Here is a 25,718-nt window from a genome sequence, read left to right as displayed (position 1 = left end):
TGGTATAGCCCTATAGTGGAATAGTATTCATTTATAAAAAAGGAATGTTTCAGCCAGGCATGGTGAGGCATGCCTGTTGTACCATCATTCTGGTAGCTGAGGCAGGAGGATGGCAGGAGAGGAATAGAAGAAGCTATATTTGAAGCTGCTCGCTGCTCAGGTGGCGTGGCAGGTACTGTTTGTGTGTTATTTAGTTTAAATTAGATTCAGATCTGATGTCTCTGTTGCCCTGGCCGTGTCCAAGCTTGCGTGATTGCTTTGGTCCCGTAGAACATTCTAGTGACTGCCCAGGTACCAGCAACCTGAAGCCAGTGAGCAAGTGAAGCCAGGTCCTGGCAGGCAGAAGATAGTGCTGGGATGGTGGGGAACTGTCTGGAAAGGAGCCATCTGAATGACCAGACAGACCTAGGCCATCCAGGATCTGGGCAGGAGGTGGGAGCTATGGTGCAGACGCCCAGCCCAGGCGGGCTTGTCCTGGGGACCCAGGGCAGCCTTGCGGGAGTGTGTGTTTCATCCGTGTTCTTTCAGACACAGTCCTTGTCACCCCAGGAAGTCCTGCATTTTATAAGCCCCCCTCATCTGCCTGTCGTCTGGGCAAGCCGAGGACTTGGTAGCCATGGCTCTCCTCTGCTCCTGATGACTCTCCTTAGCCTGGTGTCATTCTGTTGCTCACTTGGCTGTTGGTATAATTCTTTGGAGTAATTACTGTTTGGATCCTGCTTTATTTTCCATTGACTTGTTTCCTTGTTGTTGAGTTGCCGTTGCTCTTTATATGTTGTGGGAATAAGATGGCTGACACCTCTCTTCCTGTCTGTGGGTGGATTCTTCACTGTCGTCATGGTGTTCTTTAAGCACACGTGTTTTTGGGTTGACCAAGTCCTTTTCTCCTTGTTACTTGTGTTTTTGTGCAGTGTCTTGAAAGCCACTGGCTAATACGAGGCTTGTTCCCTTTTACGTTTTCTGCTTTCAGCTTCTCCATTAAGATCTTGTTCTCTTTTGCCCTAGTTTTGGTCCAGAGTTTGGTTTGTTTGTTTTTGTTTTCTTTTTGTTTGTTTGTTGTATAGGAATTTACTTAATTTTTACCATGGCAAGAGTTTGGTGTGTAATCCACCCATAGAGCATCCTTCAGTAGCTGCACTCATGTCCAGGGCTGCCACAGGAGCCTTTAATTTCAGGACACAGGGTCTGTTTGAAGATAAAAAAGTATCAGCCTGGAACTCTTTGCTGTTCCTCATCTCAGTTCGGTACATTTTATACTTTTCATCAGGTATTGAGGTTCTTACACCGTAGTCTAGATTGGCCTTCAAGACCGGCACCAACAGGCTGGACTGTCATGTAGGTGGGATTTATTTAATGCCACTGGGGCATGGAAATGAGCCCAGCAGAAAGAACACAGAAGCAGAAGAGAAGGCCCAGTGCAGGATTAGGGTGCTCAAGGGATGTGAGCAAGTAGCCAGGAAGAGACAGCAGGCCAAGGGAGGTCTAGGGAGTCAAGAATAGGGATGAGGGGCAGGGGCTAGCCTCGCCCTTCCTGATGCTGTGTGTCATTAACCTGCCCCTCTGGGCCTGCTGGCTTATCTGTGTAGAGAGTGGCAGGTAGCACTTTCTGGACTCCTGGGTGTGCTAGGCTGTGATAGGTTCCCCAGTGTGTAGCTGAGAGGAATTCAGACTACATGTCCTCGGTGAAGATGTTCAAAATAGGACCACACGATCAACATGGGCAGTGACTGGCTTGCAAACTGGAGGCCCAGTGGGCCAGGCCCATAAACCAGGCATGCCGCCCCCTGGTGGCTGGACCATGTCGTGCAGGTTCTGTTTCCCCTTGAAGCTGTTAATATTGTTTGTTCCCACATGGTTGAGGTCATGCAGCTGTGAAATGGGCCACTTGGGCCCAAGACCTGCTACCCTCATGTTACCCATGACCATGACAGTGGGGGTTTCTGATGCTGTGCACACCTGTCCTGTGAACAGGGGTTCCCACTAAAATTCTTTCCTTGTGTTCTCTATCTCAGGTGCCTCCGCAGAACCTGGAGCAGGACGGCCAGCAGCCTGTCCGGCAGGTGTGCCCCATTGCCTCTGTCCCCAGGCGAAGTCACAGCTTTTGCAAGGACAAGAAGAGTGGACCCTTTGTGGTGAGTGACAGTCGTACCGCTGGAGAGGGGCTCACAGGCTTGGTCTGTGTTGGAAGGTTCTGTGAATGTGTGTGGAGGGTTCAGGTTGACAGCTGCCTGGCAAAGGGTGACCAGCTGGGGACTGGGTTACCAGACCCTCTGTGCTTGGGAAACCCTCGCTGCTTTCGGGGTTTTGGCACTAGGGGCTCTGCAGCTGGCCACAGAGGCTGGTGAAAGTCTTGGGTTTGAGTTGCAGAGCTGAGTCTTTTCAACAGCCTTGAGGTTTTGAGAGTTTAGTGTCTGCACCCTTTGATTTTCTCAGCAGGGAAAGCTGGGTTAGCGATTCCTGTGTCAGTGCTGATTTAAGAATGGAGTTGAATCCGGAGGGAGCCAGGCCAGAGAAAATGCACCCATGGGGGACATTAGGAGGCTGTAGAAAGCCAGCTCCAGACTTGCGGGGCCCACGATCACCATACACATGTATCCTCTGTCCCTGTTCATGCAGCAGGCAGAGAAGAACCCCTACTTCACGTGGCTGGTGTGGGCTCTAAGGAGGTGACACAGGAGGGACTTGGCACGGTTCCAAGCACCCAGCAGACACGCCGCCACACTGCCTGGCTGCAGGTTGTTGGCTATGTCTCTTTGGCCGACTTTTCTTCTCTCAACTTCCATGTTGTCTTAAGAAGGACCTGGGAAAAGGACCAGTTTCTTGGGAAACTTCTGACCTTCGGAGCTGGGACCCAGGCTCCCCTGGTGATTTGGTTGATTTCTGTGTGTGGTCTGTAAATGGACGAGTTCTCTCCTTGCTCGGAAGGTGCCCTGAAGGCGCGGCCCAGGGTAGCTGTGGCCCAGGTGGGCTCGAGTCCCGCCTCCCATACCTTCCCACGTCCGTGGTCTAGAGAGACTTCAGCTGTAAAATGGGCATATTTGCTGTTATTGTAGGGGTGGAGTAACAGGGTGTGTGGCCGGTGGGACGGTCATCTACTGAGTGGCCCTGGGAGTAGCCCTTGTGCCTAGATGCCGGTGGCAGCCTTACAGGCATGTGACACTTGACCATCTCTTAAAGTTCCCTTCCTCAGATACCCTTGTCTCTAGTCCCTCTCTGGTGGCACCGCCTCCCTTATCTGATCCAGTGTAAACTTGTGTGTGTACCTGTGAAGGCGAAGGTTATGAGGAGAAAAGGTCTGGAATCTGTCTGCAGTCTCTGGCCTGCAGGAGGCCTCCTTGCTGCAGGCTCCTCTTTCCGCTGTGCCATCAAGAAGACTTTGTCCCTAGAGTCCTGGATGGCTTTCCTTGACTCCTCTGTTCTGGCTCTGAGGCCCCTGTGCCCTGCCTGAGGCATGTGGGACCTCCCCTCCTGCAGACTGCAGACTGAAGGAAGGACCAGGACTCAACCCTGCAGAACTGGTCTCTGATCTCATGCCTGCAGTGTTAGGAAGCAGCCACAAGGAGGCAGTGGGTGTCCAACCCCCTCCTGACTCCTCCCATAGCCTGTGATGGACTGGTCGACCTGGAGCATCTGAAAGGAAAGACAAGCTTCAGCTGCTGTGGCCTCTGGGGACTCAGTTTCTCCTATGGGATGGAGCTGTGGCCTCTGGGGACTCAGTTTCTCCTGTGGGACGGAACTGTGACCTCTGGGACACAGTTTCTGCTGTGGGACGAACTGTGGCCTCTGGGGACTCAGTTTCTCCTGTGGGATGGAGCTGGTTTGGTCTCAGAGCAAATGAGGACTCCTCATTAATGCTTTGGTTGAGGAGCCCCCTTTCCTCCTTTTACCTTCCCCATCCTCTCCCTCTCCTTCTCCCCTTCTGTTCAACTCTGTAGAAATGGGGAAACTGAGGCCCACAGTGAGGACCCAATTTGATTAGGATGTCCTTTCAGATGAGGCTTGGGGATTGGTGACATCTGTGAGTTCTCCTGAGATGGTTGGGGAAGCCTGGTGGACATTGGCTGTTAGTCTGTCTGGAGAACGTTGGCTGCTAGTCTGTCTGATGAATGCTGACTGTCAGTCTATCTGTTGAATGTTGGCTGTCAGTCTGTCCTTGTTTGTCCGTAACTTCCTGCTGTTGCTTGCTCATCTAGGGTCACGTATCTTCATTCTTTTAGGAGTTTTGTTTTTATTTCATGTAGCCCAGACTGGCCTCAAACTCTTTATGTAGCCAAAGATGACCTTGAACATTCTTCACCTGTTCCTGCCTTCTGAATTCTGGGTTACAGGTGTGTGCCTCCCTGCACTGTCTATGGGTGGTAGAGCCTGGTAGATGCCAAGGTGACACTCTGCCAACTGAACTACACCCTAGCCTTTGTGGTGCTTCTATGGTGTGTGCACAGTGTGGGAACCAAATATGTAACCACTGGCCAGGCTCAGAAAGGAGACATCTGGATGTTACCAAACACCGTGAAGAAAATAACCCAGTGTAAGGAGCCAGGGTAGGGGTTGGGGAGAGGGGTGCAGGGGCTCTTTCTTGTCAGGTGGTCAGCAAGGGCCTCTTTGAGGAAGTGACTATGGGTGGGGCCTGTAGAAGGATCAGAGGAGGGTGTCAGGCAGAAGCAAAGGTCTTGGGTATAGACAGAAGTTTCTGTCCTGCTGGGTCCTCCAGTCGTTCAGTCACAAATAAACACAACGAGGCTTATATTAATTATAAACTGTTTGGCTTATTGCTCAGGCTTATTACTAACTAGCTCTTACGACTTAAGTTCACCCATAATTCTTGTCTATGTTTAACTATGTGGCTTGGTACCTTTTTTCAGTAGGGCATTCTCATCTTGCTTCCTCTGCATCTGTCTTGCGACTGTGTCTCTACCTTTCCTCTTCCCAGAATTCTCCTAGTCTGGTTGCCTCACCCATACTTCCTGCTTGGATACTGGCCAATCAGTGTTTTATTAAACCAATACAAGTGACAAATCTTTACATGGTACAAGACCATTGTCCCACAGCACTTGGGACTTCTTTAGTTTGATGATTATGATGGTGATAACAATGGTGAATGAGCCAGTGGAGAGGGTGACCCTTGATGGCAGGATAAGAGCTGTATTAATCAGGGTTCTCTAGAGGAGCAGAACGTAAAGAATCACTCTCTCAGACATACATATGTAATGGGATTTATTAGAATGGCTCATGGGCTGTGGTTCACCTTGTCCAACAATGGCTGTCTGCCAATGGAAAGCCCAAGAACCCAGTAGTTGTTCAGTCCATGAGGCTGGATGTCTCTGCTGGTCTTTTACACACTGGAATCACAAAGACTCTAATGCTAGTGAAGGAATGGACTTGCCAGCAAAAAGGAGGGCACTCAGGCAGAGAGCAAGCTTCCTTCTTCTTTGTCCTTTAAAAAGACAGGCTTTAGCAGGTGTGGCCCAGATTAAAGGTGGATTTTTTAAAAAAAGATTTATTTATTATTATGTATACAACATTCCTTCCGTGTGTGCCTGCAGGACAGAAGAGGGCACCAGATCTCAGTACAGATGGCTGTGAGCCACCATGTGGTTGCTGGGAATTGAACTCAGGACCTCTGGAAGAGCAGCCAGTGCTCTTAACCACTGAGCCATCTCTCCAGCCCTAAAGGTGAATCTTCCCATCCCAAAAGATCAGATTTAAAGTTGGGTCTTCCCACTTTGAATGATTTAATTAAGAAAAATCCTTTACAGGTGTGCCCAGTTGCTTGGATTTTAGTAAATTCCAGATGTAGTCAAGTTGGGTAAACAAAGTAGTTGTGTGTGTGTGTGTGTGTGTGCATGTGTGTGCACATGTGGAAACTAGAGGTTAGCCCCAAGCATTGCCCCATGATGCCTGCTCAGCATGTGACCTGGCTCTTTTCTAAGGGACTTCCTTTATCCTAAGGTGGCAGAGAGACCCCTGCTTAGAGATTCTAAACCTGAGGCTCAAGGCAGGGAGGTGGCTGCACCAGGACACACGGTGTAGAAGCCTGGCTTGTAGATCCTTCCTTTGTATCCTCAGCTTTCAGCAGCACCAGCAATGCCCACAGGGCTTTGTCGGCTCCCAGGGGCCCAGAACCCATCCAGTGATCACCTGCCCTCAGGAATCCAGGTGCACATGCTCTGTTTGACAAGCTGCCCTGGTGGGGACCTTGTCACTTGGCTTGGGCACACCTCCCTGGTGGGTAGGCACAATGGCCTCTGCTGGGAGGAGGTCCAGACTTGTGGGTTCTGTTCCCAGGTGATGTCACATGACCAGCCTGGGCTCTCCACTAATCAGACAGTGTGGGGCTGGTGATGAGTGGGAGGAAGGGTTGTTGTAGAGAGACATGCCCATGGAAAGCCTCCTCAGTTAACCTGCCTGGAAACTTCCATGACAGATTGCGTGTGAGAGCCAGCGGGAGGATGGCAGAGTGTGTGCTCTGAACCAGATGGTCCAGGATGCAAGTGTGTCTATGTCCCATTCTTTAAAAAAAAGATTTATATTTTTTAAATTATGTGTGGGGAGGGATGTATTTGCACATGAGTGCAGTGCCTTAAGGGGCCAAAAGAGGGCGCCAAAGCCCCTTGAACTGGAGTTACATGCAGTTCTGAACTGCCTCACTTGGGTGCTGGGACCCAAACTCTAGTCCTTCATAAGAACAATAAACAACCTTAACCACTGAGCCATTTCTCCAGCGCCTATATCTCCTTCTTGACCCATAGGGTCCAAGATTCCTCACTGATGGTGGGTTAGCCCAGAATGTCCAACTTGGCCCTGGCTTGCTTTCTTCCCATTGACAGGTGACTTCTAGATAGTATCTAGTCCTGGCCTTGGTGCTCTGCAGGTGTATGGTATGGCTGTGGGTCCACTCATTGCTAACAGACACAAGTGCATTTCTGTGCCGTGAACCCCATCTCTGTCCTGCCCCAGGTAGTGCCAGGTCTGCATGCATCCTGTGGCCGCCACAGTCAGGACTTGTCCTGCCCTCTGTTCTGTCAGGTGCTCTGCTCTGTTGGGAGCATGCATTTGCATCTGTTACAGTCTGGGGCAGTTCCTAATCTTCAGGCACTCCATTGTAGCCTCCTGATGGCTGGTGCTCACTGTACACCCGAGCTATAGCATTGCTGGGAGTCGGGCTGCATGTGCGCAGGACGTGGCTGCAGTGGCTGTACCTGGTGCCTCCCCGCCTACAGTGTATGGATTTCCAGCTGTCCCCATCCCTTGACAGGCTTGCAGTGGTCTCTCCCAGCTCTCTTAACGTTCAGACACCGCAGAACACTGCCTGACAGTGTTTCGTGGAACGCTTGAGTTGAAGAACTGAAAATGCTGTGGAAGATTCCAGTTTTGGCTTCTGCTTCCTGCTTAGACAAGGTGGAAAACAGCTTTATGCCAAGAGTCAATTCCAGTTGTTGGACCATGCCTAAGGACTTTGAGGCCATACATACTGGACCAGGGGAGATGATGCTATAATCCATTAGTGATGTCTTCATGGATCCGGGAAGGCAGAGATCAGAGTGTCAAATGTTTGCTAACCCTGTTTCAGCAGCATATGTGATGAGATACATACAGATACACACACACACACACACACACACACACATACAACTCAATGCACCTATGAGCGAACGTGCCCCAAATGGCGTCTTGGAGACTCTCCTGATGATTCTCCAAATCTCAGAAGCACTTCAAGAGTCCTTGCCTGGGTTTATCATATGTATGTCTCAGTCCACTGTATTCTTTTGTCTCTTCTGCCCCCCTGGACATGGGGCTGGGCTCTTGTCCAGGGCAGGGACATCTGAGCCTTGTATGCATTGAGATCTCATGAGCTTTTCAGCCTTCTGATGCCCATGCCCATAGTCACAGATGGGACATCAGAATGTCTGTGGCAGGATGAGCCCTCCTGTGTCTGACCCCCGACTTTGCTCGGGTTTCAGGACCCCACATATGGCTTTTCACAAGGTCCTGGGGATACATACCTGGATTTTCACACCTACACAGCAAGCTCTCTACCTGCTGAGCATCTACAAGCCCCAGCTTTTCAGTTTGAGACACAAGGTTTTACTTGTCTTGAACTCACCTGGTAACCCAGACATGTCTTCATCTGTTCATCCTCCTGTCTCAGTCTCTTGAGCAGATGGGATTACAGACCTGAGTCAGACCTGCCTGTCACTTTAAAAAATAACTGTATAGTTTGTCTGTTTAAACGTCAACAGTTTTTTGTTTGTTTGTTTTGAGACAGGGTTTCTCTGTGTGGCCTGGTTGTCCAGGAACTCATTCTGTAGATCGGGCTAGCCTTGAATTCAGAGATCCCCTTACCTCTACCTCCTGAGTGCTGGGATTAAAGGCGCCTTCTAAACTTTAGTAGCTTTGACTGCTCAGAGTTCTAAAGCATCACAACAATGCAGTGTAGAAACTGTCACCTTCCCCGCAGGAAACCCACACACACCAGCAGCCGCTCCCTTCTCCCTCCCCTCATGAGTCTGCTCTCTGGGCATACCTGCCTGCACTCCAAGGCCCACACAGATGGGATGGCCTAGCAGGGACTCTTGGGACTGGCTACCCCACATGGAATGGCTTCGAGTTTCATGCATGCAATATCATGAACAAGTACCTTGTTCATTTCTATGGCCGAATAGTATTCTGTTCCATAAATGTCCCATTTATTCAGCCATTTGTAGACTGATGGACACATGGGTGGTTTCCACACTAGGGTTCTTCTCATCAGCATCCCTACCATTTTTATCAGCCCATTTGTATTATTAATGACTTGTTGTTGTTGAGTAAAATGCCTAGCAGCAGCAACTGTAGGCTGGAAGGTCTATTCTGGCTTGAGCCTTATGGGAGGAAAGGTTTAGTGGTGAGACTTGCTCCACCCATGACAGTGGAGCCACTGGCCAGGGCTCTTTACTTCATAGCCTTAGACAGGAAGTAGAACTATATTGGAGCTAGAGGCAGGTGTGACCGTCAAGGCCTGCTGGCCAGCTCAGCCCACATCCCAAAGGTTCACAACCTTGTAAAACAGTGCCATCATCTGAGGACCAAGTATCCAAGTTCACGAGCACCTGGGGGGACTGGGTGTTTCAGCTCATGAGTACCTGGGGGGACCATGTGTTCCAGCTCATGAGCACCTGGGGGGACCAGGTGTTCCAGCTCACAAGCACCTGGGGAGACCAGGTGTTCCAGCTCATGAACACATGGGGGGACCAGGTGTTCCAGCTCATGAGCACATGGGGTGGACCAGGTGTTGAAGCTCACTAGCACCAGGGTGGACTAGGTGTTCAAGCTTACTAGCACCTGGGAGACCAGGTGTTGAAGCTCACTAGCACCTGGGAGACCAGGTGTTCAAGCTCACTAGCACCGGGTGGAACAGGTGTTCAAGCTCACAAGTTCTTGGGAGATATTTTTAAAAGCAAATGCCAGTTTGTGGTTTTAGTAGCTCCACAACCCCCATCCACACTAATCTTTACGTGGCTGCAGGTTTCCCATCTGTTTGTTACCTCTTCCTCCCCTCAAATTGGAATGGCCTGCCTCTGGGACCCGGGCCCCATATGTATTTGTTTGAGGGAGAGCCTGGATCAAGAGGAAACACACACAGGTTGCCCACCCCATGGAAGGAGACCACTTGAGTCCTTCCATGACTTGGATGTCAGGGCACTATGACTTCTGCCCAGTCTTAACAGACAAGTTGAAGGAACCAGGAGCGGTGGGAAAGGAGGCCATTCCATAGGGCCAGGGGAATGGCCAGCATGGATTGTCACAGCTAGGCCCTTGGTGGGACAAAGTGTGTGGGGTGTTGGATGTGGTGGGTGGGTGGATTTCTGAAAACAGATTTCAGCTCATTTTCGCTCGACCCCTGAGTCACCCTGGCTACCCAGGGTTCCCAAATCTAGCTTTGCAGCCCCGTCCCTCAAGTCCCTCAAGACTGTGCATCAAGAGCTGGTGGGAGGGGCCAGGCCCAGCCAGGGCAGGAAGGCTTAAACTCATACACTGTGGTGCTGAGACTCATAAGTTTCTAGTAGGATTGATGCTTGGGGAAACTGAGGCAAGGTGAAGTGAGGTGATTTAGATGGCGTGTATGTGCCCCAGCTGGAGCTCAGACCTGTTGGAAGGGCTCTGTGCCCTGCAGGATCAGGTTTTACTTGGTGTTGGCCGCCCTTTCTGACTGAGTTTTCTGTTTCCCCTCAGCCTTCTAATGAGATTAACCTTAACCAGGAATGTCCACCAGAGGGCAGAGTGGAGATGCTCTAACCAATACACTGTGGGGTTTTATTTTTGTTGTTGTTGTTTTTAACATTCATTTATTGTGTGTGTGTGTGTGTGTTGTGATGCTCACTTGTGGTCAGTTCTCTTTTTCCCTGGGATGGAGCCCAGGTCCCCATGCTCTGCCTCAAGTGTCTTTACCTACTGAGCCATCTCCCCGGCCCAAGTTACTTTTTTTCCCTGTCTGCTTTGTTCTCTGCCTCTCAGACCAGGCTTTTCCTTGACCCTGTTGACTCTGCCCACGGAGCTCACTAGCTGGCACGTGTGCCATTCTGCCACTTCCCCTCGACCTTGGGGCAGTTTCTGGTGCTTGAGCCTGGCATCAGGGCTGCTCTGCGGCCCTCCATGCTGGTGGTTCTGGCCACATTTATTTTCACAATGACGCCTTTCTATTGAAAGGGGGGATATGTTTTTATTTCTGAAAGGAATGTGTATTGGGAGCGAGGGCGCTCTGGCCAGCCCACAGTGAGAGCCTTGTGGGTTTGGAAATAGTATTGCTGACTTGAGACACATTTTGCAGACGCCACACCCTTGATGTGAGGTGGGTCACATCTCAGGCCTGTTTCTAGTGCAGGATCGTGCACACAGTAGGGGGCAGCGTCTAGTAGGATGGGGAGTGAGGAGTGGGTGATGCCTGGGTCCACATCCAGGTGTCTGGGCTGCAGGGAGTGGAGGGCATTGCCGCCTGAGTCAGTTCCTAGGCAGCTCCTCCCCCTGTCCCTGCATGGGAGTGTGACCTGTGGGTCCGGCCAGCCTCATTTTAAGGAAGCTGTAAGCCTAACATGTGGTTTCCATGTCTGCTGATACTTAAACGTAGGTCACAGATGCACAAGCCTTGGCCTGACCTAAAGCAGCACCCAAAGAAAAGGGGGTACAGAAGTGACCCGTGCTCATCTTTGGGAACCCAGGTGTTGATTCCTTAGAGCAGTAGTTCTCAACCTGTGGGTCTCGATCCCTTTGGGAGTTGTCTTAGTTAGGGTTCTGTTGGTGTAGCAGAACACCATGACCAGTAAGCATGTTGGGGAGGAAAGGGTTAATTCAGCTTATACTTCCACATTACTGTTTATTACCAAAGGAAGTCAGGACAGGAACCCAAACAGGGCAGGAAGGAGGCTGCTTACTGACTTGCTCTCCATGGCTTGCTCAGCCTGCTTCCTTATAGCACCCAGGACCCCCAGCCTAAAGGATGAGACCACCCACCATGGGCTGGGCCCTCCCCAGTTGATCACTAAATGAGAAAATGCCTGTTTACAGCTGGATCTCACTGAGGCTTTTCCTCAGCTGAGGCTCCCTCCTCTCATGACTCTAGCTTGTGTCAAGATGACACACAAACCAGTCAGTGCGGGGGTCGAATGACCCTTCCACGGAGGTCATATATATCAGATGTCCTGCATACCAGATGCTTACATTACCATTCATAGCAGTAGCAAAATTATGAAGTAGCAATGAAATAATCTAATGGCTGGGGTCAACCAGTGTGCGGAACTGTGTTAAGGGTCACAGAGTCAGGAAGGTTGAGAACCGCTGCTGCGGAGGCATCCGGTGAGTTTTGGAGTTAGGAACTGCTTCAGACCTACAGTGGCCAGGAAGGGGCCTAAGGAGGAGCCAGAGGGAGCTAGTCTGTTGGGAGGGATGCCTGATTGTCTCCATGAGGAGCCCAGGGCTCTGTGACTGGGTCTGCCATGAGTCTGGGCTGCAGGCTGCAGGGCAGAGTGGCTAGACCATAGCTAGACCTCAGCATGAGTGGAGCCAGCCAGGCAAGAAGCACCGGGTGAAGGGAAGAGGTTAGCTGGGGCCTCGAGGGTCACCACACATGTGTGGCTCAGTAAGTCTCCTCCTGTAGCTTGAGAGGCCAGAGTCACCAGGATACCCTCCCCCAGACAGTGTCGGGGAGCGTCCATGCTGCTCCTGTCATCTAGAGGCTGCGGGCTTGACTTGACTGTAGCCACGCTCCCAACATAGTCTGACTTTTCCTAGCTTTTCCCTTTAGGTTCACACCTTGGCAGTGAATTTACAGCCTCTCTGATGACTGTACCTTGGGGCTGTCATAGCAAGGCACTAGACTAAGGAACTGATAGATGATATCATTTATTCCCTGCGGCTAGAAACACAAGGTCAACGAGTTAGAGGCTCCCAGGTCTGGAGAGGACCTGTTGTCCCTCATGATGATGCCTCTGGGCATCCTCATATGGCAGAAGGGACTGGAGGGACAGACTGGTTGAGTGTTCCCAGCAACCCTTTCATAGTCTGGGGAGTGGGTCCCTCATGGCTGTCACCTTCTGAGGGTGCCGTTAGGGATAAGTTCTAGTGTTCCCCCCCTCACTCCTGATCCAGAATGATCTTGTATTTGTTCCTTATACCGTCTGCATGGCTAACCGGCTTCACACATCACAGTTTCAGATTCCAGGGGAAAGTCTAGTTTGGAGGCCACCATTCAACTCATGCAGTAGTGGTCCAGTAGTGAGAAGCAGATAGGGATCTGGGTTGGGGAAGATAGGAAACCATGGGGAGTATGTGAGGGCATACATGGAGTGGCCTAGCCCGTCTACGCAGACAGGTTCCCTGGCTGGCGGAGGAATCCCATGGGTCTCATCACTTCAGACTCCCACCTCCATGTAGCCTGGCCAGCTGGGATGGTAGGGTAAGGCAGGGGTGGGCAGTTGCTTCTGAGAACTCTGGGATGGGCCCCTGGTGTCTGCCATCGTCAGTGGGTTCTGCCTGTACCGTAGACTTGCCAGGTCTGACCTTGGTTGTCTCTTTTCCATCTCCCCTTTTTCCTGTCCCCCTCACTGTCATCAAGGTTCCACCCCCAGGCCGCCTGCTCTCTCTCTCGAGCTCTCCAGCTGGGCCCTGTTCACATTGTCCCTGGCTGTCTGGGGGAGCCATCTGTCTTTGGGGTTCATCTCTTTCCTGTCCATGTGGCTCTCCATCATGGCTCCCTGCCATTTCATATCCAGTGTCTCTTGCTGCTTTCCCCACCCGGTCCCATCACATCCTCGCCCCTTCACCTCCTGCCTTTCTCAACCTTCCTTTCCTCCCAACAGCCTCCAGTCCACTCTGCCCCTCAGCCAGGAGCCCAGGGGCAGCAAGATCTGTGTGCTGACCCAGCCTTTAGGCAGTCCTTCAGTCTGCAGGCAGCCCCGAGCCCCTCCATGAGCAGAGTGCCTTGCTTTCTGTCAGTCAGTCAGTTGTCAGGGCACGGCCAGCCTTGGATTCCTGTTAGTCAGTGAATGAGCAGGGCCCCGCCTCCCACTGTTCGCTTGCTCATTCATTCATTCATTCATTCATTCAGCCTGAGAGAAGGGCATGTGCTTGAACGTCCACCAGTTGGTCAGTTGGTTGGCTCGTTGGTGAGCAAGGCCCAGCTTTCCAACTGTCGTCAGTCAGTGACCGAGCAAGGATGCCACTTCTGCTGTCTTGTTCTTCATTCATTCCCTCAGGCCTAGCCTTCCGTTATTTTGTTAATCAGTTGATGAACCAGAGAACCTGGGCCTGGCTTTCCTTCTGTCAGTCAGGACCCAAGTCCAGTGTTCACAGTTCTCTGTCGTCAGGGAGAGGGTCTGGCCTTCTGCTATCCTGCCTATCCCTGAGGCTGCCCAGCTGGGCCTGGGCCTGCTGGGTGATGGGCCCTGGGAGCAGATGAACCTCAGGCCGCCTTCGCTCTGTGGGTCCTAGCAGCTAAACCCACCCACCACGTTCAGGGTTTCCCTTTAGCTGCTGTTCCCTCTCGGTGGGCAGTGTGTGGGGCACCAGTCAGCCAGCGGCCCGGCTTCTGCCCTGTCTCTCCCCTCACATTTCCCTCTCAGATCCAGGACCCGGGCCTGCCTAAAAGCTGGACTGTCCTTTGTTGAGCTCCTGCTGAGTGCCAGTCTCTGGAAGGTGGCACTGAATACGGTGCTTGCTTTGAATCCAAGTTCCCACTGAATGAGCAGTCACCTTGGGCCACTGTCTGTCTGAGCTCCCACTTCTCGCTTGGGCAGTGGTCGCAGCCTTGTGTTACCTCAGTGAGAACAGACTCACTCAAACCCTGAAACGTGGTCACGACTCTTCCCATTTCTCAGAAGGTAAAACTGAGACTCAGAGACGTGGCAGACCAGCTCTTTTGTAGCCAGCGTCTACGAGAGGCCATCTGGGGTTCTTAGCATTCTTAGTCTGCAGACTGGAAATGGTGTCCCTCACCGCCCCGCCCCCACAGCCACCAATGGCTGCTCTGGAGGCTGAAAGACCTTCCCCAGCATCTTCTCTACTCTGCCCAGGCTACCCACGGGACAGGCAAAGCCCAGGACGTGTGCCTGGGAGGCCTGGGTGCCTCCCTCAATTACAAACTATGATGCTGGCCAAGTCCTAGCTTGCTCTGGGCCTACACTTCCCTTTCTATTACATGGGGTAACCGAGGATGCGCAGGTGTGAGCCTGTGCCCAATTCATTCCTTCCCTCCCTGGGGAAGAGGAACTACACAGGCTTGTGTGCCACAAGTGCATGCAGGAACACACACACACACACGCACATGCCCGCACATGCACACACAAGACCTTATCCCTCTTCTGCATACGTACACACACTTGTAGGTACAGGCACATTCTTTTCCATACTCACATGGGCGCACACAGGCGCACACAGGCGCACACGGGCACACTCCACAGTTGTCTGCACCGTGCATTCGTATGTGCATACACTGTCACTCCCACACTCACCTAGCATGCTCACTCACTCTCACACGGAGAGCCCTCACTCAGCTACACACACTGTCCCCTGCACACCCCTAGCCCCTGCTCTCAGGTCTCCCTGGACCACGTGAGCAGCTGTGGGGGAGGAGCAGTCTGGCCCCGCCTCCCCCCCCCCCCCCCCCCCCCCGGCCCCCGGGGATGAGGGAGAGGATGCTGGCATCCAGCGCTGGGGACCAGGCTGCAGCTTTACCCCAGAGGTGGTGGTGGCCGCTCACAGGACCGTCCGGCCATCTGGCTGTGAGCCCTGGCTTTTGAAAGATTTATGCCACCCTGAACTTGACTCTGGGGGTGGTGAGAGTAGTGGGGAGGGAGGAGCCACCCCCTGGGAGGGGAAGCTGGAAGTGCCCGGCCAGAGGCCCCACAGCCTGCTGGGAGATGGACTATTACTACTGCCCCAGTCTGCTGAAGCTGCTGCGGTACCTGTGGGTGAGTGTGGGCGCAGGAGTCTGCCGCTCTGCCGCTCAGTCGCTCAGTCGTCTGCCTTTCTCCTGGCTAACAGCAACTGTGGGAGGAGGAACATTGGTGGTGGACAGCTTGGGTGGGAGAGCAGGCTAGGAGGGACAGCCCTAGTCCTGAGCTGGGACTGTAGCCTACACGGTTGTTCTCCTGGGCAAGCAGCAAAAGCAGGACAGACCTCGTGGGTCCTTCAGAAAGCATGCTTCGCTGGCGTTCCTCGGCTCTGCTGCCTTCTGTAGCTTTATTTTCCTTTCCCCAAAACTTGACAAAACTGAAGCCCAAACCAACTCCCTCTCTGTGTATACTGGAGGAAAAGTTCCCTGAGAGGGATGTGGGAGCTCGGCTAGGGTGCCCTCCTGCGAGGGCTCTGTGGAGTATTTCCAAACCTTGTTTTGACTGAGACAGATCTGTGTGTCCTGGACAGCTTGCTTGTCTTCTCTCTCTAGTGTGCTCTCTCTTCCTTGGTGGGATTGAGGAGACACAGTGACGGTGGCTCTGTGAACAGAAAAACTTACCAGGGAATTGTCACAGCGTCGGGGCTTTCTAGAACTTTTGCTACTGAGTTCAGAATACCCATAAAGGAAAGTTTAGGAAATGTTATTTCCCCCTCTGAATGTTTGCAAATACTTGAGACACTTGCCACACAGAATTTTCCCGAGCTTCTAAAACACAGCTCCAGGAAGCCTTGTCCGCCTGGACCTCAGAGCCAGCATCGTCGTCTTCTAAAGCCCAAGGAGCATCCAGAGAACAGGAGACCTTCCCAGTCCCGGGTGCCCGGGATCACTGGGAAACAAGCTCTCTCTTAATAAACAAAAGCACCACTTATTGGTTTATTTTCATTATTTTTTTTATTGCAAAAGTAGGATGTAGATGTATTAGAAAGTTCAGAATAACCCCAAAGAGCCTAAAGAGAGAGGGGGACTGTTGGCATCTGTGTTTTTTGTTTGGTTGTTTTTTAGACAGAGTTTCATTCTGTAGCCCAGGTTGGCCTGGAACTCTCAGCTGTCTTCCTGCCTCAGCCCCCAAATACTGGGGTTACAGGCATGCACCACGATGTCCTACTTAGTATATTTTGAAGTCTGCAGTTCATGGGGTCCTGACAGCTTCCTGGTTTTTGGCTGTGTCTTGGTGCCAGGACATTAATGTGACTAAGAGACAGTACCCACTTCCCAGGAATGTGGGAACAGGTGCCACGCTCATCGGCAGATAGCGTGGTCATTTGTTCATTCAAGACACCTGGCAGCACACATGCACAGGGCCCTGACTTTGGGGACGTCTGGACTGTGTTGGCGAGTGGTGGAGCGTGGTACTGTGACAGACAACGGTCTTTTGAGATGTGGGGTCCAACAGAGTCCGCAAGAAAGCTGCGCCCCGGAGGATCTGAGAATGAGTCGGAGGGTGTGTTCTGGGCGGAAGGAACAGTGCGTATTAACACCAGTAGACATGGATGTTCGAGAGTGCATGGCAAGTTCCCCAGCAGGGGCAGGCATTCACTCAGTCTGGCCTGTGCGAGACAGACAGACAGACAGAGTCTCAGCCCCTCACTAGGCTGTGCACATTGTGACCTCTGCTTCTCTCCTGAACCAGAAGGGGGTGGGACAAGGCAGTTTAGGTCTTTTCTAGGTGTGGCATGGTGAGGCTGTACTCACTTGCTTCCTGTGGGTGACAGGGCCTTACTGCTAGCTCCTGGCCATGGAAATCACCCTACGGTGTCTTTGTTCTGCCAAGTTACTAGACTCGGGCATGGCCCAGGTGTCTGAGACCATGGCTTAGGATCAGCCCTCTGCCTGCAGAGGGCTGGACACTCTCACTGTGGCCTCTGTGGGAAGTATGGGAATGTGAGACCCACAGGCTGCTACAGCTGTGGCTGTGGCTTCCTCATCTGCAGAGCGGGGACACACACCACCTTCAACTTCCTCATCACGATTCCCCCAGGTCACTCAGCGACTACTGGGGCTTCTGTTTTTTAGGAAACTACTGTTGGGTTCAAAGTGGCTGTCAATCTAGACTGCATGGGGGAGCTAAGTGGTGTGGGGTGCTCCTCCTGCCTTCCATCAGGGCTCTACATGGCTGCTGTCAGCCTGGGCCCTTTGACATCTCCCCATTTCTATATCCTAATTCAGTCTCCTGGTCACCACCCTCCCCTCTCCTGCCTCTGTATTTGACTGTTTTTTTCCTTTTTTAGATTGCACCTGTTAGTGAGGTCATGCAATATGTAGTCTAGTCCAGTGTCAGCCGCATTCAACCACAGTGTCCTAAGTGCCGAAGGGCGTGTAGTATTCTGTTGTGCAAGTGTGCATGTGTGTACAGTGCAGCCTGCTATCCTTGCTGTGTCTGCTTGGATTGCATCCCTGTCTCATCTGGCCTGTCATGGATCCGTCTGGAGCGTGGATGTCATGTGCATGCCCAGAGCGGGGATTGCTACTCTGCTCTGATCTCCGTGTTGTTCTGGAGCACGTCTGTGTTCTGGAGCACGTCTGTGTGTTCTGGAGCATGTCTGTGTTCACAGAGGAGACATCAGAGGAAGCTCCAGGGTGCCCTTCTTCTGAGTCCCTGGAAGCCCACAGAGAACCAGAAGTTAGGGACTGCAGGGCTGGCTCAGTGTTTCAGAACACTGGCTGCTCTCACAGAAGGTCCGCATGGCCACTCACTACTATATGTAAGTCCAGTTCTAGAGGATCCAGCACCCTCTTCTGGCCTCCTTGGGCACAGTTTAGGTCTTTTCTAGGTGTGGCATGGTGAGGCTGTACTCCCTTGCTTCCTGTGGGTGACGGTGCACAGACACACATGCAGGCAAACCACTAATACACATAAAATAAATCAAGTAGGAATGAGGTCTTGGAAGACAGCTCAGCTGGCTTGTCTAGCATGAAGGTAGCCCTGGGTTCCATCCCCAGCACTACTCAAACCAAGCGTGGTGACATACCCCAGTGATCTCAGCACTCAGAAGGTAAGACAGGAGGATTAGGACTTCAAGGTTATTCTTGGGTACATAACAACTTAGAGACCTGCCTGAGCTACGTGGCACAACTCTCTCTAGCAACGAGAGACAGAAAGCAGGGAATCTGCGTGAAGTCATTGCCGGTAAACCCCAAACTGAATTCTGAACTCTGAGAGGCCAATCTTGCCCTCTTGGGGATGCTTGATAGTCTGTTTGGAGATATTTTTGGTTGTCTTAACTGGGGGTGGGAACTGGTGCTGCTGGTATGTCGTGGATAGAGGCAAAGGGTGCTTTCTGATGCCAAAGGAGGTGGGGTGGCCTCCACAGCTCCCTTAGCACCGCCAAGAGCAGTTGTGGCCAACAAATCCAGGGAAATGGGGAGGACCATGGGGAAGACATATGGGCAGCTGAAGGGAGGATCATGGGGAGGACAGATAGGCAGCTGAGGGGAGGACCACGGAGAAGACTGATGGACAGCTGAGGGGAGGACCACAGGGGAGGATGAATGGGCACTATGGGAGAGGACAGATGGGCAGCTGAAGGGAGGACCATGGGGAGGACTGATGGGCAGCTGAGGGGGAGGACTGATAGGCAGCTGAGGGGAGGACCATTGGGGAGGGCAGATGGGCAGCTGGGGGGGAGCACCACAGGGGAGGATGAATGGGTAGCTGAGGGGGAGGACTGATGGGCAGCTGAGGGGAGGATCGTGAGGAGGATAAATGGGCAGCTGAGGGGAGGACAGTGGGGAGGGCTGCTCCATTCAAAGGGTCTGTTTCCCCATGACCTCTGTCTTTCTCTAGTAAGATCCATCTCAGAACCCAGTCTGTACTATCTTATGTGGGATCCCACAGGGCCTCACGATTGCCCACCAACCAGGTCAGTCTTGGTTCCTCACACTTGTGTGTGCTCACTGACATGGGGTAGGGGTCAGGGCAGCTGCTCATGTCTTTAAAATGCTTCTCAGGTTGATCTGGAGCATGGGCCTGTCATCCCTGCCTCTCAGGAGGCTGAGGCAGGAGAATCAAAAGTTCAAGGCCCGCTGGGGCCACACAGTGAGTTCAAGGCCAGAATTGGAATCTTGGTTTCTATCTCAGAAATAAGAAAGGATAGGAAGAGAGTTGGGGTTTAGCTCAGGGAAGCACTCCTGCCCAGCATCCATGAGGCCCATGTCCGTCCTCGGTTCTGCAAACGTCCCAGCCCGTAAGCATAGTATCCAGTGGCTGTGCTCCTTCCTGCCACTGGCCTTAATTAATTGGCCATCCCCTCCTGCTTGGGCAGTACTTTGTTCTCAGATGTGCCCGGTAGCCCGCTAGCCTCAGCCTGGGTCTCACTCCTGAGTTATTCTCAGTGTTACTCAGTCCTTCTTAGGCCTGGGTCAAGCAAGGGTGGCTGCAGCAGGCCTCTGCAAAGGGGCCACTTGTGGGCTGTCGGGCTGTCAGTAGCTTCCTGTCTACAGCCTGGTCTTGCACACAACTCTGGGGGCAGGTGAGCCCCCACCCCCACTTCTGGGCCTGCCCTGCATCATCTGGGAAGTGGGAGGAGATTGAGTTTCTGTTATGTGTCATTAGTAACCCGAGCTGGTGGCTTCCTCTGCTGGGGCTGTTTGGAGTCACTTAATCTTGTTGATGAGATAAGCAAAGCAGACAGACCCTCCTAGGGCCCATGGGCCTGCCACTGGGCATCCAGCTGGAAGCTGCACCATTGCCATTTTATTGAGCCCTTACAAAGCTGCCTGGCATAAACCATGTGGGTCTTGTGGGCAGCTCATCCCTTAGTCACGCTAACCCTCTGAGTAGATCTCAGCACTCCCTTCATTTCTCAGTGGGGAAACAGAAGCCAGTGAGGTTTGGTGTCTTATTCAAGCTCCTCCCGCCCCCCACCAGCTGGGGCATGTCAGAGATAGTGAAGCCAGGTACCCCTTGTCCAGTTTTAACTGCTGGATCTGAATGGGAACACGGAGGCCACCAGGGTTGAGGTGACTTGCCTGCCATCCACTGGCAAAGCCCACACAGGGCTTTGGGAGGAAGAAGTCCTGCCTGCAGTGTGCTCCAGTGCTTGCTGCGCACAGGGTGACTTAGACAGGTCACACAACTTGAGTCAGCAAATGTAGGGCTGGTCGGGATAAGGGGTTGGCTTTATTTAGGGATCAGGTGTGTCCAGGTGTGCTTTGGAAGAACGAACTCATCCTCATCTCCTACCCCTGTGCTGAGGCCGGGGGATGGCCCTTAGTGACTCTCAGCTTTCTTAAAGTCAGGAAGCTGCAGGTTGCTGCAGGGTGGGAGCCCCGACAGTAGGAACACAGCATAAGGCAGGGAGACCGCAACAGCCAGTGGCACGGGGCTGTGTGTAGCCCCAGGGGCTCACTGTCTGTGGGGGACTGGAGCCCAGCTCCCTGGGGGCTCGCTGTCTGTGGGGGACTGGAGCCGAGCTGCCTGGGGGCTCGCTGTCTGTGGGGGACTGGAGCTGAGCTCCCTGGGGGCTCGCTGTCTGTGGGGGACTGGAGCCCAGCTGCCCAGGGGCTCGCTGTCTGTGGGGGACTGGAGTCAAGCTGCCCAGGGGCTCGCTGTCTGTGGGGGACTGGAGCCCAGCTGCCTAGTTCCCACTGTGGTGGCTGTGCTTCCTCCATCACATTCCACTCCACCAGCAGAGCTTGTTTTTGATGGAAAAAATGTCTAAATACGGCTGGCTTGGCTGTCCGCCTCCCATGCACTCTTGCAGAGTGTTTGCTTAGCTATTCCCTCTGCGGCCTATGGGTTCTCCCTGATGACATCGGTAATAACAGCCATGAAAGGGTGTGCAAAACCGTCCTGCCCCAGGGCCTCCACATGTGCCTCAGTGCTCACAGCAACCCTAAAGGTGTCCATATTGTTAGTATTATTGCAAGTGGGGAAACTGAGGCCGTGGGAGGTCCAGTAGCTGGGATTTGAGTGGGGGAGGTGTAAAGATGACTGTTTGGTGGCTATGCGCTTCCACCAAGCGGGAAGGTCTGCGGCAGGTCACCTCCAGCGTGACTCACGGCACACAGTGGGCGCTGTCTGAGGCTGCTGGCTGCTGGCCATGAGCTTGAGCTGTAGGTGGACAAGGGCTGCTTGGCTCTTGCTGCCCACTGCGGAAGCTGTTGCTGCTTCTGCCGTGGCTCTGGTTGTGGTCTGGGCCCTAGTTTGGTTTTGCTCACTGATGTCTGTGGCTGAAATGGAAGAGTTGTCTGTTTCCAGCCGTAGACTTGAGGTGACGTTTAGGCCACGGGACATGAGTCCCTGGAGTTACAGGCGGACTAGAGCTGTGGGAGCCTGCTAGGGGTTTGCGGCTGGGTCTCGGGTTTCTGCTCCTGGCGGGTTCTCTTCCTTCTGGAGCACAGGGCCTTCGCGACCTCTGTAGTTTGGAAACCCAGTTTCACCATCTGTAGATGGGAATAACGTAGCAACTTCCTCTCCGAGCACCCTAAGGAGCTGGCGAGGTGGCACAAACAAGGCCTTCTACCTAGTCAGTGCTGGGGAAACGTTAGCAGTCCATGCTGGCACAAGGCAGTGACGGTGCTGTTGTCATTCCTGGAGGCCACCCTGTACTGTGTGTGTGGGCTCCGTCAGTGAGTGAGACGGCCCACCTCAGCCAGTGGGTAGTTGAGCCAGCACACAGTGACTGAGACACAGAACTCGAGGTAGTGTGTCAGGAGCTGGGGTGTGCTGTGGAAAGGAAGGCAGAAGGCGGGAAACACAGCAAGGACTGACGGGGCTCCGCTGGGGAGACCTCCTGAGAGGGTATGAGGGGAAGAAGAAGACAGGGCCAGGCTGGGAGGAAAGGAAGCCGCACAAAGGGCCTGAGATCAGACCTGTTTAAAAAGAAAGACTAAGGCAGAGTGAGTGAGGGGAGAGAGTCAGCAGAAGAGATCCGGGGGAATGAGGTCGAGGTCACCGGAGCCTCAGGGGAGAACACTTTGAACTGGACGGTCAGTCCAGTTTGGGCTTCCAGGAATCTCTGGATGCCATGCAAGGGGGAGGCACGAGGAGCGGCTTGTGTTTGACCAGGCTTTAAGTAAAAGCCATGGGCCCTGTTCTGAGGCTCTCCACCCCTCACGTCCTTCCCACTGTGTGCAGTTCTAGGAAGAGGTACCCAGAATTCTTTAATGAGGTCAGATCTGCCAGCTGCTGTAGTCTGTGTTGAATCCCTCCTGGATCTCCATGGCAGTCCCTCATCCATTTTGCTCGAATGATTGACATGCTGGGATTCAGCTCTCCCAGGGCTCCGGCCCCCAGTGTATCCCCAGCTGTACCCCTAGCCCACGTCCCAGACTTTGCCTCAACCATGATGTGACCCCTCTCCTGCCTGTTGTCCTCAGCATGTCACAGAGTCCTTACTTTATAGAAAGATGGAAACGGACCCTGGGATGCTGGTGGCCCCCAAGCCTGAAGAGCCACCTCCTGGCCCTCAGAGGGACACTGCGGTTCACCACGACGTTGGAGGCTTTGTGCTAATGTGCCACGGGAGCTCTGCTCTCACGTGAAGTCTCCCAGTCACGGCCCCAACATGTCAGTCTTATGGTCCTCCAAGTTGCTTATGTGGACAGAATACTTCTGGGAAGCTGGAGAAGGATACAGTTGCTGTGTGACCCTTAGCAATTGCTTGCCCTCTCTGAGTCTGAAGGACTGGACTGAATTCTCCTCAAAGCCTCTTCCTGTGCACACAGGAAATTCCAGGGCTCCAGTAAACAGGGAGGGGAGTTGTGGGCACAGTGTCCCGGGTTCAAGTTCATGTCTCCCTCCTGCTCGCAGTCCTGCCAAGTGGCTCTGTGTCTTTCAGCCTGCAGATGAGAAATTTCCTCTCACCATAGAGATCAGCAGAGGGAAGAGCTGGCACACAGTAGGTGCTCAAGAAACCAGAGCCGCTGCTGTCTCTCCATCCCCTAGGCTTCATGTTTAAATCCACTTGGCTGGAGTCTCTACCCGCTGCTCCTTTGGCTGAGCGATTCCCAGGTTGGTCAGTAGAGGGCGCCCTGGGCCTGACAAGCTGCTGCCTGTAAGCAAGCCTTGGCTGAGCTTTTCACAGGCTATGGTCGGCTCTCAGTGGATCACACTTGAACGCCCCGCCCCATAGGCCTGCTCTACAGATGAGGAGCAATGCAGGAGTGTCCTCAGGCAACATCAGCGGTTGGCGTTCAAACTGAGTCTTCTAGTGTCAGGACAGGTGAGAAGTTGCCTTTGAGGCTGGGAATGTGGCTCAGGTGGAGTGTTTGCTTAGCATGTAGGAGGCCTAGGGTTCCAATCCCACTGCATAAACCAGGTGTGATGGGGGTGATGGAGGCAGAAGGATCAGAAAGTTCCAGGTCATCTGTGGCTATGTGGTAAGCTCCAGGCCAGCACGGACCATCTTAGACTGGCCTCAAACAAAAAGCTGCACCTATTCTGAGCATGCATGGACCCCTCTGCTTGCTGTTAGATTCCAGCAATACTGAGTGACAGTTGATCATAGTCGCTAGAGGCTGGCCATCGAAGGGCCGCAATGGATGTGTTGTACAAGCAGAACTTTTGTATCAGGGACATGGGGACTCTTGGGGAGCACTGGTGTCTGTGACATGTCCCTGTGAATCCCAGGAGCTGACTTTGAGGTGTGGGGTATAAGAGCTGGAGGGACTTTGCAAATGCTGGGGTGTTAAGGGGCCACACCGGTGCTGGGACAGCAAAGCTGGCTTCCGACAGCAGCAGGGGAGGCTTGTTGCAGCCGGTGGTGGCCATTCTGCCCCGTGTTTACCCCTGAGGAGCAAAGGGGACACCTGGAGCTAGCTGCCATAGGGGTCCCGAGCTGAGAGGACCAATGATTGTCATATCCAGAAGCAGGAAGGATCTTAGCCAGGAGGAGCATGCCCCTGCCCCAGCAAGGATGCTAGGGTCCTGCCCTGTCTCTGTACCAGTCCAGTCTCTGCCTTCCCTGGCCCAGCATCTCCTTTTCTGAGAGGCCATCTGTCCACCGTTCACTGGCCCAGCAGCTGGCTAACTGTGCAAGTACCGAGTGTCTTCTCTAGGCTGGGCCTATGCTGAGTTTCCAGGCCTGGAAAGGAAGGGAGAGTAATGGGGGGGCGGGACCATAGGGCATGGGGACAAAACAGTTCCTAAGGGGATATGGAGGGAGTCTCTGTGTCCGTCCTTGTGATTGGTGCCTGGAGACTACAATTTAAATACGTCAGAGTAAACATTTGTCTTTCTTGGGGCAGATGTGAAGGTGTCAGAAATTTGATTTGAGTTGTTTCTGCTCAGTGAGTTCTCTTGCAGAGGCAGATGGAGGCTTCTAGAGCTGGGGGAGATGGAGAACGCGCAGGGTCCAGGGGTGCAACTGGGGGCGGAATTGCTTCCAACAGGCAGTATAGCAGGATCATGGTGACAGCGGCGGTCTGTGCATTTCCAGATAGCTGGGGACACCCATTGCCTGAGTGGACACTAGTGTGTTGTGTTGTGTACTCATGCCGACACGTCACACCGGACTCCATAACTACACACAATATGCGGCAGTCCAGACAGAATAAGGACATGCTCGATGACTCCGTCGGGTAAAGGTGCTTGCTGCCAGACCCGAGTTCTGTCCCTGGAATGCACGTGGTGGGAGAAGAGACTGAGTTTGACCTCTGACCTCCACATGTGCGCAGATAGATAAATGCAGAAAAGAACTTTAAGCAGAAACAGAAGAAATGCCCTGCAGGAAGACCTGATGCTTTCTGCCAATGTTGTCTCCTTGTGGGAGGCAGCTGCTGTGTATTGAAGTGGCTTTGTTAACACAAGGCGCTGCCGTCCTTGTGTGCTCTGGTGAGACGTCACCTCCGGGAAGCAATCCTCCTTCTCTAATGACTGGAAGAGTTGCTGGACTGTAGCCTGTCAGAGTCCCAGGTGAGCAAGCATGGAGAAGCCTGGCTTAGGCTAGGCCCTGCCTGCCCCGCAAGGTTCTGAGTACCGGAAGACTCCGCCCCATGGCGGTTCTGGGACCAAATTGAAGATCAAGGTGCTGGGAAGCTTTTGTCCCTGGCTCACAGAGGCCTCGTCTCACTGTGGCCTCGCAGAACCTTCCCTGTGAGCTTCTGTGACACCTGAGTCCCCGCTTTGTGCAGCTCAGGCAGACCCTCTCACCAGGTGCAGTGGCCTGAGCACGTGACCCAGTGCTTGGGAAGTGGAGGCGGGAAGATCGGTGCCACTGAAGGCCCTGAACTACATGAGCACCCACCCCCAGTCTCTGAGATACCACTTGGATCAACTGGTCACATCTGTCCTCTTAAGTAGGGTGTCCTTGTGGGAGAAATAGGTTCTGGAAAATGAAGTGGCTTCCTT

At 53.1% G+C, this 25,718-nt stretch overlaps 1 protein-coding gene across 2 annotated transcripts in view; it reads left to right on the top strand.

The window, feature by feature from the left end:
• The window catches only part of LOC130871655 (uncharacterized protein KIAA1671-like), a 76,037-nt gene that overhangs the window by 47,179 nt on the left and 3,140 nt on the right, over nucleotides 1–25,718 (top strand). For both annotated transcript variants that reach the window (XM_057765196.1, XM_057765197.1), the window contains exon 6: nucleotides 2,013–2,132. In XM_057765196.1, coding sequence (XP_057621179.1) covers nucleotides 2,013–2,132 — 120 coding nt within the window. The remainder of the gene's footprint in view (nucleotides 1–2,012; nucleotides 2,133–25,718) is intronic.

The sequence above is a fragment of the Chionomys nivalis genome, chromosome 3 (assembly GCF_950005125.1).
Source record: "Chionomys nivalis chromosome 3, mChiNiv1.1, whole genome shotgun sequence".
Lineage (NCBI taxonomy): Eukaryota > Metazoa > Chordata > Mammalia > Rodentia > Cricetidae > Chionomys > Chionomys nivalis.
The sequence above is the reverse complement of the archived record's forward strand: the minus strand, read 5'-3'. Positions and strand labels throughout refer to the sequence as shown.